At 37.6% G+C, this 18,273-nt stretch overlaps 1 protein-coding gene across 1 annotated transcript; it reads right to left on the reverse strand.

Annotated features, from left to right (window-relative positions):
* Positions 1 to 13,901: 13,901 nt before the first annotated feature.
* Positions 13,902 to 18,263, reverse strand: LOC131243424 (uncharacterized). Its single transcript, XM_058242816.1, has 5 exons — positions 17,805 to 18,263; positions 17,412 to 17,665; positions 17,274 to 17,312; positions 14,402 to 14,487; positions 13,902 to 14,213 (listed from the first exon to the last, which is right to left on the reverse strand). Exons 2-5 carry the CDS (start codon positions 17,502 to 17,504, stop codon positions 14,096 to 14,098), a joined length of 336 nt encoding a protein of 111 aa, XP_058098799.1. The 5' UTR covers positions 17,505 to 17,665; positions 17,805 to 18,263; the 3' UTR covers positions 13,902 to 14,095.
* Positions 18,264 to 18,273: the final 10 nt, after the last annotated feature.

Here is an 18,273-nt window from a genome sequence, read left to right on the forward strand (position 1 = left end):
TATATCAAACTATGAAAGGCAAAATAGATCAACTTGCCAAGTTATGACACATGGATGCTAAATAGTAAACCCCTGGGTCATAGTCCATTATCCATTGGAGATGTCCATGTGCATCCCATTGAGTGTGAAATATTGTATACTTCCCCAATTAATACATTGGTTTTATAAACATGATAGCCCTTAATCGATCTAATTATGCATGTTTTCGTGTGCTAGATGATTTCGAGAGCTTAAGGTGAAATTGATGTTAAAAGAAAGATTTATGCTCGAAAGATTACTAAATGAAGATTTGGAGATTTGGAAATCATTAATGAAGAATTCTCATGCTAAAGATCCAAGGAAACTAAGTGAGGAATAAAGATAATCGAAGATTTAAAGTAAAGAAAAAGGAAATAAATCCTGAAAATTGTTTTAAAAAACATATTCTAAAACTCTGAGTCTAAAAAATGAAAGTTCTGGAAGTCTATTTTGAAAAACTGTGCAGAGTATAAATTTGAGGCGGGTTCTAAATTTTTCCAACTTGGTGCGAAAGTTGGAGTTCCACAACTATAAATAGGACTCCTTAAGATGCTCCAAAGCATCTTCTAGGGTTTGGAATGGTCTCAAGGAGCATAGTATAAGGGTGGAGCACCCGCCAAAAAAAATTTCTTTTTACCTAATTTATTTTTTATGCTTTGTTTAAGAGATTTGATTTCAATCATGTCTATGGTTGACTAAACCTCTTAGTTAGGGTTAAGAGGTGAAACTTGTAGCATGTTTGGATTATTATCTTGCTTTGATTCTTGTTCTTATTGAACCTCATTGATTTCTAATTTGATATTAAAGAAATATTTTCAGTTTTATATGATTTATTGTGACTCAAATTATAATAGATGTTGTGATAGCTTTGGATATCTTTTTTTCCTGTTTTAGGATTGTGAGATTGGTAAATCTTATTGTTTACCATTGTCTCCTAGGCATGGTAGGGTGATGAAATCCCTTTCAATCATCACAATTCTCCTCCATTGAGAATTAGGTCATTGAAAAGTTCAAATTTGATATAAATTGCTTTATCTTCCAATTTGATAGGATAGGACTCAAATTCCAATTGTATTCATTGAATTAAGTAAGGTACCATCTTAATAGCTACAAGTGGATCATTAGCACCCTAGTTCGCACCTTTAAATTAATAAGTTTTAGTCAACATTATTCACTATTAGTCTCAATTATTTAGATTTTAATTTAGATATTTTTCTAATTCTAGTTCTAGTTATTTTCAAAATACGTATAAGTTTTGTCCCTGTGGATTTGACCTCAATCTTGCCTAATCATTACTACATCGTGACCCAATACTTGGGGTTGTGAGCAAATTTTTGGCGTTGTTGACGGGGACAACGGCTCATTTTTCTGGAATTAATTAGTATTAGAAATAGGTTAAGATTATGATTTTTTTCCTGCTATGTTTTTAGCTTATGATTTTTTCTAAAATTATTTTTAGAAACTAACATTGTTTTCTATTTTGTAAGATCCTAACATAGCAACTCTTATTCGGTAATTTTGTTCCCACCCTCTCTTATCTTTTTTTTTTTTTTAGATCTCTTATTTGTTTTATTTTTTCTAGTTTTCTTTTTAGGTTTAATTGTTTAGTTACTTGAGGGCTGGGAGTGTTTTATGCCCAAGTAGATTCGTGACAACACCCTCCATCTTTTGAGTAAAGGAGGATTAGTCAAAGGGTTACCTATCCATCACAGGATTAAACACCACTTGAGATCCTCTCAGTTAATTAAAGTGATGGCTGCAAATCAACCTCAACCTCAACCACCAGTTGAGGAAGTTCAAGATGAAAACAAGGTGCATAATACACCCCCGCCTCGTACTCTACAAGATTATTTACTACCGGCGGGGGTGAGTATACCTTCCTACATGATATTTCCATTGAATGCAGGAACTGTGGATATTAAACCAGGGGTAATTCAACTCCTCCCTGAGTTTCATGGACTATAATATGAAAGTCCACATTTACATATGAAAGAGTTCAATGAGATAATATCTATATTACACTTCCCAAACGTGTCTGAGGACACAATTAGACTGAAATTGTTGCCTTTTTCTTTGAAAGAAAAGGCTAAGTTATGGTTACATTCCTTAAGACCAAGGTCCATTGACACATGGGCTAAGATGATAAGGGAGTTCCTCAAAAAGTTCTTCCCCTATCATAAAACAAATACCTTAAAGAAAGCAATCATGAATTTTATGCAAAAAGAGGATGAGACATTCTTCTAATGTTGGGAGCAATTTAAAAATCTCATAAATTCATGTCACAACATGGCTACAAAACATGGCGTATAACAAGCTTTTTCTATGAGGGATTGACCTCACCCATACGCCAATTTGTGGAGATGATGTATAATGGGGAATTCATGAACAAGGAACCTGTAACACCCCAAACTTTTTAGTACTCGAGTGTTACCATGAGGACCTAACTTAGTATAAACACAGAGCTGATTCGTCTAAACATCTGCCCTTATCCTGACTTAAATCTAGCTATTGGAAGGATCTCTATCTATAGATTGAGCCATCCGACCCTCTGAGCATGGGATCAATGGTTAGATCTTCACTTGTATTAACTTTAGGACACCTAGAACTATTAAAGAGTAAGTCTGAGACACTTACGTTGTTGGATCGCCAAATTTAACCATGGAAGTGTCAATAATGGGCATGTAGGACCCATTAAAGATGAATCGAACCATGCATTGCCTATGCTTAAACTCTAGATCATCGGATCCACCAATCCTTAACCCTAGAAATGGGTCATGAATAATACAAGATTGTATTGCAGGAATTGGGCCTCAAATCCAGCCATAAATCATTAGGCGAATTGTCCTTGGGCCCCTAAAACCCTCAAATTGGCGATGATCAGGCCTAGGAAACAATCCGACCATCAGATTAGCAGGAATCGATAGTCGACGATCTGATCACTGAGTTTGTATTAGTGAACATGCAAGATTTGAAATACATTCAATCTAGACCATATGAACTTCAGATTTGTCTCATTTTAGGGTATTAGCCTATCATGGGCCATAGAACCTGATGGACGGACTAGATTATGAAATGAAGCATCAAGGTAGACCCCACCTGTAATGCATGCATACAACCTGTGCATGCACCCACGCCATGCCAAGATGGTCAGCAGGTCAAAACTGGTCTGACCCGTGAAATGCAAAAAAAGAAGGAAATTTCCTTCCTTTCGTAATTCTCCCGCCCGATAATATTTAAACGGACGTCTGTTTATGAGCGTTGTAGCTCACCATGATTAGGCATATGCTTGATCCAAACCGTCAATTTCATTTGGAAGATATGGACGACCAAAATGATGGTTGATTCACCTATTAGATCACACAGATGTGCACATGGTGAAAAAGGGCTGTGTAACCATTATTTCTGAAAATGGAAAGAATTGTTTTCTTTCTGCTTTCTACGCTGGCAATCCATGTACCTCTGCTCCATTCCATCCTAACCATGCGTTCCAAGTGATCTTAGTCCTCCATGCTAGGAATTTTCAACAGTAGAAAGGGGTTTTCGCCGCCAACATGAGCTGAACTCGAGCCATTAAGCAAAAAACATGGACCACCATCCATCTGAAGGGCCCCACTGTTATCAGAGGATGAATCCACACCAACCATATGCATCGGATTACTAAATCACTTGTCCGTTGAAATTCTGCCATTATCGACCATGTTAACTTCTCCATTAGCTAAAAAAAACCACCACCTCCTGGGGGGGCCCCATCTTCTGATATGGGACGTCCATTAGGTGGACCATCATGCTAGAAAAATATTCGTATGGATGTCTTATGGTCATGCACCTAGGATTTGCACTATCAGCATCATCGAGATGCTTTGACTCGAGTGAAAGATACGAATGGTAATAGATTAAACAGTTAATGCTCGTTAACCCTAGGGAAAACTATTAGGACCTATAAAGGACTACTGTTAAGGTGACCCATCCCAAAAAAAAAAAAAAAAAAAAGAGGAAAAGAGGAAAGAAAAGAAAGAGAATGAAAGAAAGAGAGAGAGGTGTCGTTGCCATAGTGTATCAGCTTGGGCCGAATCTAGGCCTTGTTTGGCCAGGAAGAAGCCTTAGAGAAGGAGAGGGAGAAAACAAGAAGGGAAGAAGAAAAATAGAAACAAAAGAAGGAAGAAGAAGGTAGAGAAAGAAGTGAGGAGCGGCTTCAACCAGAGCCACGTTGCTGCACCGAGTGGCAATCTTGGTCTGTCTGAGTTGGGTCTGAGTTCGAGCTAAGCTCCATCCTAATCAATTGATGAGGAGAGAAAAGGAAGAAGCAAGGAGAGAAATATGAGAGAGGAGTGTTGTTGCACTCATGTTTCAACGTGAATTGAAGGGTGCTGCATCCAGCCACTGGAACGAGTCTGGCTCATCGATAATTCCAGCGTGACTTAGGCGCTGGTCTACTCCAACTCTAGCTAGAGATTCCAGCAGGGAGAAAAAGAAGAAAGGAAGGAGAGGAAGAGAAAATGAGAGGGACAGAGAGACCGTGAGGAGGCTGCATCAAACCGCACCGGCTTGACTTGACGTGTTCAATCCGAGTTGGGTCTGAGTCGTCAACTAGTTGTTGGTCAAGTAAGAGAAGAAGCAGGAGAGAACAAAGAAGGAAAAAAGAGTAGAGTAGAGGGAGGAAGAAAGGGAGAAGGAGAGGAAAAGAAAATGAGAACGGACCTTAGGGCTGCTATTCGGTTAAAACCGAGTTGACTCGGTTGAAACTGAGTTTGACTGGGTCGAGGTAGGCCTAGTCCAGTCGAGTTCCAACAAGAAAAGAGAGGCGAAGAGGAAGTGGGTGGGCCTGATGAGTCTACCCGATTAAAGCTCGCCCAACCCAAATGAGTTAATCCAGGTTAAGGTGAGTCAACTTAGCTTCTTGCATTGATTAACCCTAATTTAATGTAATTAAATATTTAGTCGGTTTCTTAGTTGCAAGTATGTAAATGATATTGGTGCAGATCATTTTCGTTGAGAAGGATAGATCATTCCGAGCCGGGTTAGATCCAAGTTGACTTTGATTTTTGGTAAGCAAGCCCTACTCTATCTAGAATGTTCATTACAACTAATTAGTGGCTAATTTAGGATTTGAGATTACACATTTTCTTGGATTTAAATTACACTTTAGTTTGTCTAGTTGTGCCAATTTGAATCTAACCCGAATACACATTGGGAATCTTAATCATTTAGGCACATTTGAACCTATTCTATCATAACCATTGACATGTGATATTTTAGGTTAATCAAGTGTTTTGAGTCCTTTAATGATCTCCAACCAAGCAAGAAATAAATCTACGCTCTAAGGTGAGGACTCACCCTTTGAGCTTCCCACTTAATTTCATCAATCTGGATATCGATGATGATATGATTCCTCTGATTGAGTTACTTACCTTACTATTGAATATGCTAATTTGTTGTGCAATTAATTCATGTGTTAGATGATGGGCATCTCTCTTTAATTATAACATGCATAAATGATTTGATGATAACATGTTATCTCTAGTTGTACATGTATTAATTAACTGTATGTTACCACTTACACTTAAGTGATGGAATGAATAGAACCTATCTTGGACTTACCATCTTGCGGTCCCTATTTGCCTTACACGGCTTGAATCACACATTTGTCTTACACGGCTTAGATCACACATTTGCCTTACACAGCTTAGACCGCATATTTGCCCTCGTGGCTTTGATTGATTATTGGTGTCATTTTGTGGCTTATTGGTTATATTCGCATATATTGTTGTTCCCTAACCATCTTGCAGTGTTCAATCGTATCGTGATTTTCGGGTGGAGCGGGAGTTCACTTATCGATTTTCTAGCCATCTTACGATGTTTACATATGATATGATTTTCAGGTGGTCTAGAGTTTGTATATTGATTCTCTTCATCTTGCAATGTTCAGTCGTACTGTGATTTTCGAGTGGAGCGGGAGTTCGCTCATCGATTTTCTAGCCATCTTACGGAGTTCACATACGATATGATTTCCTGGTAAAGTAGATATTTGTATGCTGATTTCCATTATACGCAGTTTGTTATGATTTTCGGGTGGAGCAGGAGTTCGTTTATCGATTTTCTAACCATCTTGCGGAGTTCATATGATTTTCGGATAATGTTGGAATGCCCCTTGTTGATTCTCTTTTCGCCTTGCAGTGTTTAGTCATACCATGATTTTCGGGTGGAGCAGGAGTTCGCTTGTCGATTTTCTAGCCATCTTGTAGAGTTCATGTACGATATGATTTTCGGGTGAGGTAGAGGTTTAAAGGTTAATTTTCTATTCATCTTACGGAGTTCACTTGTACTATGATTTTCAGGTGGAGCGGGAGTTCGCTTATCAAATTTTCTAGTCATCTTGCGGAGTTCACGTACAATGTGATTTTCGGGTGCAATAGAAAGTGGTATGATTGATTGTTAGACTATCAGGACACATTCACTTGCATTGCGATTGTTGTTATATTTTGCTTATGACGAGATTATGTGATTGGCTTAATTTTTTAATATATGCTCATGATGATTAATTGCGTTATGTAATATGTTCATTCTCATGACTCACGATCAATCCTATATGATGAATGATGAGTGTGTAATCGTAGAGGGTACTCCTCACTGCAATAGCTATTGACACTATCACGATCAATCCTATAGAGTGAGCATGTTGTTCACTAGGTTGCTAGAGCAGATCGAGTAGTTGAGAAGCTAGACAAGGTCCCTGCAGCCCATATTAAGCTCCATCATTAAATGATAAATTTCATGTTTTTATATAATAAACTTTATTATTTGGGATTGTATAAGTCCTATATGAGCGCTACATTTGAATTTTTATCATGGTTAGAATGTTTTTATACAATGCATGGTTTACTCTAGCTACATTCGCTGCTAACTCTGATTAATGACAAAGTGGTTTAAATTTACACTGAATTTTAAAGGCTAACACTCAGGTTTTTGGAAAACGAGTTATATACTTGGGTTTCAAAAATCGGGGCGTTACAGAAGTCGATGATGCGTGTGATTATTTTAATAAACTTGCTGAAAACGTGCAATCATGAGATACTTACTCAAGAACTACCACTTCTAAGCCTACTCAATAAAAAGAAGGGAAGGGGGGAGGGGGGGGGGGGGGGGGAGATTTATGTTTTAAAAGAGGAAGATGATATAAATGCAAGAATGGCCAAACTCATAAGAAAAGTCAATGCCATGGAACTTAAGAAGGTAGAACCCAAAAAAGGCTGCGGAAGATGTTTGTGGTATTTGTGCTTGTAATATACATACAACTGAGAATTGCCCAACAATTCCTTCTTTTCAAGGGATATTGAATGAGCAATCAAATGCCACAAATAATTATAAAAGACATTTCAAAGGACCCACCTCAAATACATACAACTCCAGCTGGAGGAACCACCCAAATTTCAGTTGGAGGAATAGACAAACGGCTAACCCATAAAAGGCCCTTATGCAATTCTTAAATTAAAAGAAGCCTAAAGAGGATATAGTTCAAAAGTTCATGTAAAACCAAGAGCTATTCAACCAAAATATGGTGTAAGCATTCCAAGATCTCAAAACAACAATGGGAATGTTTTGTAACATCTTGAATTTTCCAATACCCGAGTATTGAAAGTTCTCAAGTGTCACCATGGAATTTAACGTAATAAGTACATGTGTATGATACTAATCTAACCATCCAAACTTTACATCTACTCCCTGACACGAATCTAACCATTGGGAATGATCTATATTCATAGACCAAACCATCTGACCATTGATTTCAAAATAGGATCAGCTTACACCCAAGTATTTCTTTTGACCATCATAACAAACCCTCTAGCCAACTATTCACCGATAGTTAAAGATATCTGACAGGCCACTTGAGTTTCAAGTCAACCCCCATATCACACCCAAACACCCTTAGGACCCTTTGACCAGTGACTTTAAAATTCAGAACGATCCGACCATCAGATCCATGGATATCCATAACTGGATCCCCCATTCAAGTTGTATGGGCCACCAAAGCTTGGATCTGCCTCATCGAGGGCCAGATGGACTTAATTGGGCCATTAAAAGATCAGATGGCCAGAGTGGATTTCCCACAAGCATCATTGTGGGGCCCATCTTAACCACGTCGGTGCACCAAAGGGTGTGCATTGGCTTTGCACCAGATAGCAAACTCGGTCAAAACCCCTTAACCCGTTAAAATAGGACGAAAAACCTTCCCTCTTTCAAATCCATCTCCTGTCGCGTCTGGAAGAACGGACATTATTCGTTCGGACGTGTTGTAGCCCACCATGACAGTCCATCAAGGAAATCTAGACCGTCCATCATGTGCGGGCCCCACCTCCGAACAAGGCCTAGTGAGCGGTAGAGCACGGCGCACGCTATGATCAACTGGGGGGCCGCCAAAACGCGGATCATCTCTAAGTTTGGAGCCATTAACCAAAATGTACCTATTAACCTGATGGATGAAACAGATCTTTCAGAAGGGTAGTAGGAATGGGCCCCACAAGTCCTAGCGAGAAAACGACCGAAAACATCCGCACTCGTTCCGCCTTTCTCTCCACACGGCATCAGAAACCAAATCCGATTCAAACTCTCCGCATAGGAAATCCAAAGGGGGATACCTGAGCTGATCGGAACCATCCACTCCTTGGAGAAAAGAAGTCCAACCACACCAATGTCAGTAGAAGAAAAAGGAGAGGAGATCGGCGTTCGCCGACTTTCACGTAAATAAATCGCAAAACGCGACAGCTACGTTGAAACAGGGATACCTTTCGATCGGCTGGACGGACGCTCTTGCACCCAAGAACGAGATCCCGACCTTCCATCTGCAGGCCCTCTCAAAACTAACAAAACTCCTTAAAGGGAGGGTGAAACGTCCCACCTAAAAGAAGAAAACCAAGATAAAACGGCCACCAACAGCGAGCATCCGCTCGACCTTACGTACACCACCACGCACCCTCTATACAGAAAGTTCTGAAAGTCCAGAATTGTATAAATACATGCCTCCCACGCTGGGAGGCACACTAACAAGAAAATAAGAAAGAAAGAGAGGAAGAGAGAGAGAGAGAGACAGAAGAAACATCGGACGGATGCAACAACATCAAGCCGGGCAAAACACTCCAACTAGTGTAAATTCCCCCCCTTCCTTCTTCCTCCTTAGCTTTATAATTCCCTTCCTTCAAACTCCTTTACTGAAAGAGGTGGAGAACACCACGATGATCAAACCGAGTTGACTTGGTGAAAGGACACGCCTGAGTCCTAAAGCTTAGATTAATACATGACATAACTTGGAACCTCTAACATTAACTCTAGTCAAATTCAAAATAGGTGAATCAGAATAAAAGGTTAGCTCTAGATTACCCTAGACATTTAACCTTAGAGGACGTTTAGACAACCAAGGTGAGGGTTTTTCTCCCTTAAGCTTACTTGATTTAAGATGATATTAGCTTACCTTTTACATGTTTTCATGATACTGTGAACTTCCCTGCAATTGTAATTTACCAACATCAATTATTTATCCTTTGAAAATTTTGGTATGACTTTAATTATGCGCGATCTTTATAAATCTACGTAAGGCCATGGATACAAGTCTTGCCCTTGCCTTTTCCAATTTGTTGAGTTAACCCTTGTTACTCTTCTCTTTATTGAGTTCACTATTGCCACTCTCCTTATTATTGAGTTGGCCCTTGCCACTCTCCTCTTTGTTAAGTTAGTCATTGCTACTCTTCTCTTTATTATATCAGCCTTCTGCTATTTACCTTTATGGCTTAGGCATGTGCCTTGGAATTCCAAAGCTCCCATAAATTGAATTATCTCTCTATTAATTGTAAGTGATGTGTTAAAAGTATCACAACTAGTGATTCAAATATTTATCATGGACGTAATGCGTTACGGGTAGTGGCCCTCTTGGTCGACACGTAATTCCGTGGGTTGGTTGGTATGGTACACAATCGATGTAAGTAAATCGTCATGCATGTTACATCACTTCTCAGGATTGGATGTCGTAAATAGTCACTCTATGAACACATCGTGTTACATAAATCTCTCAATCGTGTTGTTGTGTCTCCTTGAAATGTCTGCATAAATCCACGTTAGTGTTGGACACGCTAGCGAATCTCCTTAGTGTGAGAATGCGAGGTGAGTTAGATATTTTGAACTACATTCCACATTGTGATATTAAACACTGTATGATGAGTCGCACACACTTTGCTAGTCACGCATTCATATATACATTGATTGCACATACTGATACCTCTTACAGTGGTGAAGTACGTGACGTATTAGAACCCTAACATTACTTTTATAAATCTCTTGAATTATTATTAATCATAATGGACAACCATCACTATGAGTAGGGTGTTGACCATCTCCAATCATACAAATGATGCAGGTAATGTACAGATTGAAGACCTACAGGATCATCTCCCTATGAAAGATTATACTGAAAGAATAAGAAGATAGTTTTATGATTTAATTTTATACTTCCACTACAATCTCGATAAATGTAATAAGCTCCCATTGAGTGGGCATTTAATTATTTACTGAATTCTTTTACTTTGATAAAATAATCAATACAGTCAATTTTATTCTTGTGAATGTTACCTTCATAAATGTATCTGAATGTGATTTAAATTTTATTTTATTTTTAAGGTGTAATTTTTAAAGTATCAAATTTATACATTATTAACACCCGATTTTCTCGGACACAATTATAAACTCTATCCAGGAAAATTTGGAATGTTACATGTTTGCATCATCAATCCAAAAGATTGAGTCACTCTTAGCGAATGGGGAGAAAGGAATGCTTCCGGCCTAACCCCTCCCCAATCCAAAATCGCAATATGAAATAAGTGACACAAGCTCTTTAAATCAGATGGAGTAAGCTAAGTCTATCACCACTCTTAGGAGTGAGAAGATTATTGATAAAACCATTCCGGCGAGAGCTGAAAAACCTAAGGACCCGAAAGAAATTGAGAATGATAAACCTAGCAATGCTCCACATGAGTTAGAATTGGAACCTCGAAATAAACCAATTGCGTCATTCCCTCAACAGTTGATTGCATCAAAACCTCTCTCTAACTCTTAGGATATTCTAAAGGTGCTTAAGCAAATAAAGGTCAATATTCCTCTACTGGATGTTGTTAAACAAATACCTTCATATGTAAAATTTCAAAAAGATCTATGCACTACCAAAAGATGGCAAAACATACAAAAGAAAATCTTTTTGACAGAAAAAGTGAATGTCATCCTCAAGCAAAATGTGCCATAAAAATACAAAGATCCTTGTAGCCCAACCATCACTCGTGTATTTGAGAACCACCGAATTAAGCACGTACTTCTTAACTTAGGGGCGAATGTTAACTTGATCCCTTACTCGGTTTACGAACAATTGGGTTTAGGAGAATTGAAACCCTCCTGGACCACATTACAACTTGTCGATCGCTTAATTTGTATACCACGAGGGATGATTAAGGATGTGTTGGTCCAAGTTAATAAATTCTATTATTCAGTAGATTTTATTGTCCTAAATACTCAACCCATCATAGATATGAATGCTCAAATACCTGTTATTCTTGGTCGCCCATTCCTTATTACGTCAAATGCTATCATTAATTGTACGAATGGAATTATAAATTTATCTTTCGAAAATATGACATTGGAGCTCAACATCTTTTTCAATATCAACAAACAGTTAGAGGATGATGATGATACCCATGACATTAACATGATCAATTCTTTCATGGAAGATAGAACACTTTTGACTCTATACTCTAACACTGTAAAGACATGCTTGGCTTACTCCTGTGATTTAGATGATGACATGGTTAGGGATATGGATGACTTGCTTGATACTACGCCAGTACTTAAAGTCAACCAGTGGAGGTCACAATTTGAGAAATTGCCCACAACCGATATAATGCCTCTATCGTCTAGCCTCAAAGCACCAAAGCTTGACCTAAAACCTTTGCCCGCTGATCTTAAATATGTCTACTTATGTCATGATATGACATACCCGGTAATGATTTCTTCCCACCAAGAGAAATAATAAGAGAGTGTTTATTTCTACTCTCATTGAGCATAAAGGAGCCCTTGGATGGTCAATTGCGGACCGCAACGGAATTGATCATTTGATTTGTACTCACCACATTCATCTTGAGGATAATGCGAAAACCTCCCGACAACCACAACGTCGACTCAATCCAAATATGAAAGTGGTTAAGGTTGAGGTAAGTTGTTAGATGTAGGTATAATATACTCTATATCTGACAGTCAATAGGTGAGTCCAACTCAGGTGGTTCTTAAGAAGTCCAGAATCACCATTGTGGCCAATGCTGACAATGAACTCATACCAACTAGAGTTACTACTAGTTGGAGAATATGTATTGACTATAAAAAATTGAATACCATCACAAGAAAGGACCACTTTCTTTTGTCCTTTATTGATCAAATTTTGAAAAGGCTAGCTGGTCACTCTAACTATTGCTTCCTTAACGGTTATTTGGGCCACAACCAGATTGAGATGGCCCTTGGAGATTAAGAAAAGACAATGTTCATATGTCCATTTGGTACATTTGCTTACCGAAGGATACCATTTAGATTGTGTAATGCCTCATCCACTTTTCAGCGATACATGTTGAGTATTTTTTCTAACATGGTGGGACAATATTTAAAGGTCTTTATAGACAACTTCTCTATCTTTGGTCCATCCTTCAGCTAGTGTTTGAAAAATCTTGAATGTGTGCAGAAGTGATGCGAGGAAAATAATTTGGTTTTGAATTGAGAGAAATGTCATTTCATGGTTCCCAAGGGAAATGTGCTTGGACACATAATTTCATCCAAGGGAATTAAGGTAGACATGGAAAAAATTGATCTTATCTCTAACCTACCTCCACCGAAGAGCGTATATGACGTGTGATTCTTCCTATGACACGCCGGATTATATAGATGATTTATAAAGGACTTTAGTCATCTCTCTTGTCCTTTATGCAATCTACTTCAAAAGGATGTACCATACGACATGACTGAACAATGCCAAGAATCTCTCACTAAGCTCAAGGGCATGTTAACTACAGCACCTATCATGTAGCCACCCGATTAGAGCATCCTTTTGAGATTATGTGCGATATATCTAACTATGTTATTGGGGTGGTATTACGCCAGAGAAAAGAAAAGAAGCCCTATGTTATTCACTATGCAAGTAAAACTCTAACACTACGCCAAAACAGTGAAAAAAATTACAGCTTAAAACCATCTCAAATCTTAATAATCTTAATAAAGGATAGTTTTGAACCGTCGCATGGGCCGTCCTATTTTGCTACGTCGTATTAGTTGAAGGACAATCATGAACCGCCATTAAAGGAGGACGTTAAAAGGACAGTTATGGATCATCTATAAAGAATGACAGTCATGGACCGTCATTAAAGGTGGACATTAAAAGGATGATTATGGACCATCTGTAAAGAAGGACAGTCATGGACCATCATTAAAGAAGGACAATAAAAGGACAGTTATGGACCGTCTGTAAAGAAGGATAGTCATGAACCATCTAACACTACCAGAAAAAGGGAACAAAGGCTATGGATAAAAGCTGAAGCTAGTAACAGCTACGGTTTGTAGTTCAAGGGCTACAGTCAATAGCCATAGCCATTTCCTATTTTTTTAAAAAAATAAAAAAATTAATAATGGTTTCTCTTAGTACATGCCGTGATAGAAATTATAATAATAATGTTTCTCATATACTGACGAGAACTAATTTCACTAAGAGATGAATATTATTGTTTTAGAAAAAAAAAAACAAAACAAAACAAAAAACACTAGGTTAATTGAAACCAAGGCTTTCACATAGTTTCTCAAGTTCAATTTCCGCTTTTTCCTACATAACATGAAATGAACATAAATACTTGGATGAAGACCATCCATCCGCCAAACTTAAAAACCCATGTCCCAAAAACAGAAACCAATGCTTCCCTACTTATTACAAAGTCTACATGATCCTTTAGAAAGTGCCAAAATTTGATATGCTATATAAATCAAAACAAATCCTTAAAATGCAGACAGGAGTGGGTTATACCTGAAGATGATAGCCAACAAGATCTTTGATGGAAATAAGTTGGACATGACAAGTAAATGTCGACGAAGTTCGCTCTAGCCCAATATAATACAATATCCTAGCAAGCACAACCCTGAAAAAAAAAAAACAAAAAACCCTCAGAAAATCATGGGTATTAAAGACTGCATTTAGTTGCAAATATCAGCTGAGTTGGGAACAATTCTTTTTTTCTGGTAAATTTTTGGAATGCATGGTCCATTAAGCAAACACTACCAGGAAAATGGTCAAATGCTTCAGAGCATCAACATCTAGAGATTTTACCATGATGAATTAAATGCATCTTCAAGAAATGAGTTCATCTTAGCCAATGTGCCTTGATCATTCAAACATGCTTCATCAGCTTCCACCTACAAAATAAAATAAAAAACAAGAGCTCCAAAAAAAAAGATGATATAAACAAATGAAATGTTAAATTTAAAAAAAAAAAAAAAAAAAAAAAAAACTAAGCAGTTATTTCCTTCGCAAATTAAAAATAACCCAACTTTTCCTCACAGAATTAGTCCTTCAAATCTGACAAATTTTGAAAAAAGGATCACTTCTGAGAATTATAATAGATGATGATTGTTGATGGTAAAGGGAATTCTTTTCAATGAAAATGGCAAAGAATAAGTGCAGCAGGTGAGAAAGGCAAAACATGTCTTCACCTTCGACGTAGAGAGAGCCAATTGCCTGTAAACAAGAGATTTCGCTTTAGATCATCTAAATATCAGTCTCTTTTTTGTTATTTTATATATATATATATATATATATATATATATATATAGAGAGAGAGAGAGAGAGAGAGAGAGAGAGAGAGAGAGAGTTTAAATGAATAAAGTCCACACGAGCATTCTATCATTTTCCACTTTCCTTTTTGCGATGAAGAATGATTCAACATAGATTGAAAAAATAGCACTACAATGTATCCTGCCACCTGCTGATGGCCATGATAAAAATTTTGCATAGATTGATCCTGAATCCATCAGGTTGTTAACCAGAAAAAGACTTTCTTTTCGTTCTAACTGTCCATTTGGAGACAACTGAATTGATGGTTAGGACCTTGGACTGTGCCCATCATAGCCAGTCTTGAACATAAATCATTTTGCTCCATGGCTGTAGATGACGAGCTGGACACAATTGACAATTGTGTGCCTGTTCCCTTGAGGATTTACACCACTTGCCCGCATCTTTGCAGAGCATAGACGGGTTTTTAGTTTTGAGAAGGGCCATGTTTACATAATCCCGACCATTGGTTTGTTGTCCCACAGTGGATGTTCTATACCTCGAAAACCTCCTTGACAAGGAATCTTAACCTATTAATTTTTCGCTATAGGTAGACAGATAAGCAGAGAAATGCAGCAACAATCCACATTCAATTGAAAAAGGTCTTAATGTTGGTTCCTTGGACCTTTTAAGCTAGTAGATTCTTGAGTTAATGAACTTTGCACAGTGGGACTCAGCAAACCAACGGTGTGCATTACCAAACCATGGGCCCCACTAGTCAAAACTGAAAACCCATGTATAATGTGGAAAGATGAGGGTTATGTATCACATAATTCCTCTGTTAATCTGTGTTTTTTAAGGGAGCAGTAGAGTGCAAGAGTGTTCCCTCAAGGGGAAGAAAGAAACAAAAAAGGTGGAAGGGCGTGCTTATTGTACTCCCTCACATGAGGGACACATGTCTGAGATCCTATCCATTCATCAGGTAAGGTGCAAGCATCAATTAGACCAAAAGTCAAGCTAGTCCACACATAAAGTAGGCCATAAATGTGTTGAATATCCGAACATAGACCAATGATTAGATCTTCTTACTTTCCATTTTCTCATAAAAGTGTGGCTCGCATGACAAGTACATTGGTTTGAATTTTGGGCAAGGGGATGCTTGGATCAAATCTCTCACTCATGGGCCATGTTAGCAAGTGCTATGAAGCCCATCTAACCAGTGTCCACACATTCCTTCTGCGATGATGCCCTAATCCACGAACGTGAAATGATTAAAGAAGTGGATAGGAGATCGGGGTAAATTCAAATTTGAGAGAGGAAGTGAACTTTAATATTATTTCTGTTAGGGAGTGTAAGATAGTTGTGGCATTTACCAAGGAGCAAGTAAATACCTCAAATCATAATGTTATAGATAGATAGATAGAGAGAGAGAGAGAGAGAGAGAGAGAGAGTAGAACGCCTTGTTGTATCCATACTTGAAATCCACATCTTAGTCAAAGTTAGTATGACATTCACCACATCTTTGACATAAACTGGACAACGAAACTCATCATGGAAGAAATCAACTTCATCACCTCGAGATAGGACACTATCCATCCACTACAACACAAAGGCTAAGATCACTGCTTGGAAGTTATGCAACAATGGGACTCCATTTCTTAAATGACAGTCACTCATCCACCATCATTTCTTCTTGTTTTTCTTTTTCTTTTTTTAAAAGCTGATTTTCGAATGAACAGTGACTGTCAAGAAAAATCAACAGATTTTTTTTGTTTAATATTATATTGTAAATGGTTGGAATAAATGTAGGATGAATAGATGTACAAATTCATGCCTTAGATTAGTCATTAAAATAACATTTTGTATTTTTCTGTATTTTTTATTTTTGGCTGTTTTTTAATAAACAGTAATAGCAGAAGTTTCTAATGTGTTGATTGAGGTCAAGTTCCTTTGAACCAGGAGGGTTTGGTGTGGCAAAGTGGACCTAATCCCATCGTGTGAAAGTTCAAGCCCCACAATGAGGAGCAAGAAATAAGCCCCAGACCTATTTTGGGCATTATGTTGAATCCCAACATATGTACTATGTGTATATTAAAGCTAAAAACAAGGTTCAAAACTACAGATTAGAAGGTTTACAAGCTAAAAACAGTTGCTGTCAAGTGATGATGTTCCAATCTATCAATACCACGTCTCAGCCTCATTGACTCAAGTCACAATTAAAGAAGTTTTGAAATTTCCACAAAATCTACTATAAGAAAGAAAAATCAAAACATAAGTTTGGTTGGTAGAGAGTATGTTCTTTGAACCCTTAAACATTATATTCCGAAGTTATGTTAACATGAAATTTCTTCAATCAGCATAGTTGTTGGTTGTTACAAATATAAAACAATAAAAATACATCACAGATGTCATATCAAGTGCAGAACCTGACATTTGAAAGCATATCGAAAAAATCCTTCAGAGCTTGGACCTGAAAGATAAACAGTACAAGAAGAATGACATTGAAATGAAAGAGAACTGTAATAGAAACATTAGATGAACATTAATCAAATATGACTTCCTCCATTACCTCTTGTGCCGCTTTTGTATCCTTTATCAAAGTCATGACATTTGGGGCATCCAAAACCTCCCTCAAACTATGCCTTTTGAAGCAACAAAACATTGATTTGTGGAATAAACAGGGAAAATCAGCTAACTTCTAGCAGCTCTCCTACTTCCAGCTCACTGAAATCAGCAACGCAAAATCCTCTCGATTCTTCTGCCGAAAACTATGAAATAACAAACACAAGGCACCTTGGAGATCTCCAATGGTCAGATCTGCCTCTACCATTTTTTTAAAAAAAAAAACCCAAACAAATGTCTTCAAATTTCAGGAATCAGAATAATAAAATCCTAAATTTCTATTTCTCCACCAAAAATAAAAGGAAAAGCGGCAGAAAACCCTAGAATCGAAAGAAGAAACCTTAGGTTAAGGGAAGCCTCTGATTCGGGAGTAAAGACAAAATAGTTCTGCAAAAAAAAGGAAAAAAAAAAAAAAAAAAAAGACCAGAGCATTTGAAACCAATATAAACTTTAAAAGGCAAAGAGATTATGCCACCAATCAGTTCAACTTTCCTGTTGAACTATGTTCAAAATTCACTTCAGGTAAGATCAAACCATAAATGATACAAAATCTACTTGTTTCCTGGACAACACAAGCATACAAGGAAAAGTCCAACAAGCACACTAAGGAATCTATAAAAGCCCATAATCTGACTTCATGGAACTCCGATGGAGTACAATCTATAAAAGCATCCATCATTATGAAGTAGACATTCTTTGATTGCCCACTTCATTGTGAAGTAGAGATTCTTTGATTGCCCACTTCATGGAACTCCAATGGAACACAATCTATAAAAGCATCCATCATTATCTAGTGCATAAAGCATCAA

Source organism: Magnolia sinica, chromosome 1, assembly GCF_029962835.1.
Source record: "Magnolia sinica isolate HGM2019 chromosome 1, MsV1, whole genome shotgun sequence".
NCBI lineage: Eukaryota > Viridiplantae > Streptophyta > Magnoliopsida > Magnoliales > Magnoliaceae > Magnolia > Magnolia sinica.

Excerpts from the sequence above, each read along its gene's own strand:
- LOC131243424 (XM_058242816.1), bottom strand. The coding sequence starts at position 17,504 with ATGTTTTGTTGCTTCAAAAGGCATAGTTTGAGGGAGGTTTTGGATGCC. Across the intron at positions 17,313-17,411 it reads ATACAAAAGCGGCACAAGAG|GTCCAAGCTCTGAAGGATTT; the intron begins GTAATGGAGGAA and ends TTTATCTTTCAG. Across the intron at positions 14,488-17,273 it reads TTTTCGATATGCTTTCAAAT|GTGGAAGCTGATGAAGCATG; the intron begins GTCAGGTTCTGC and ends TTTATTTTGTAG.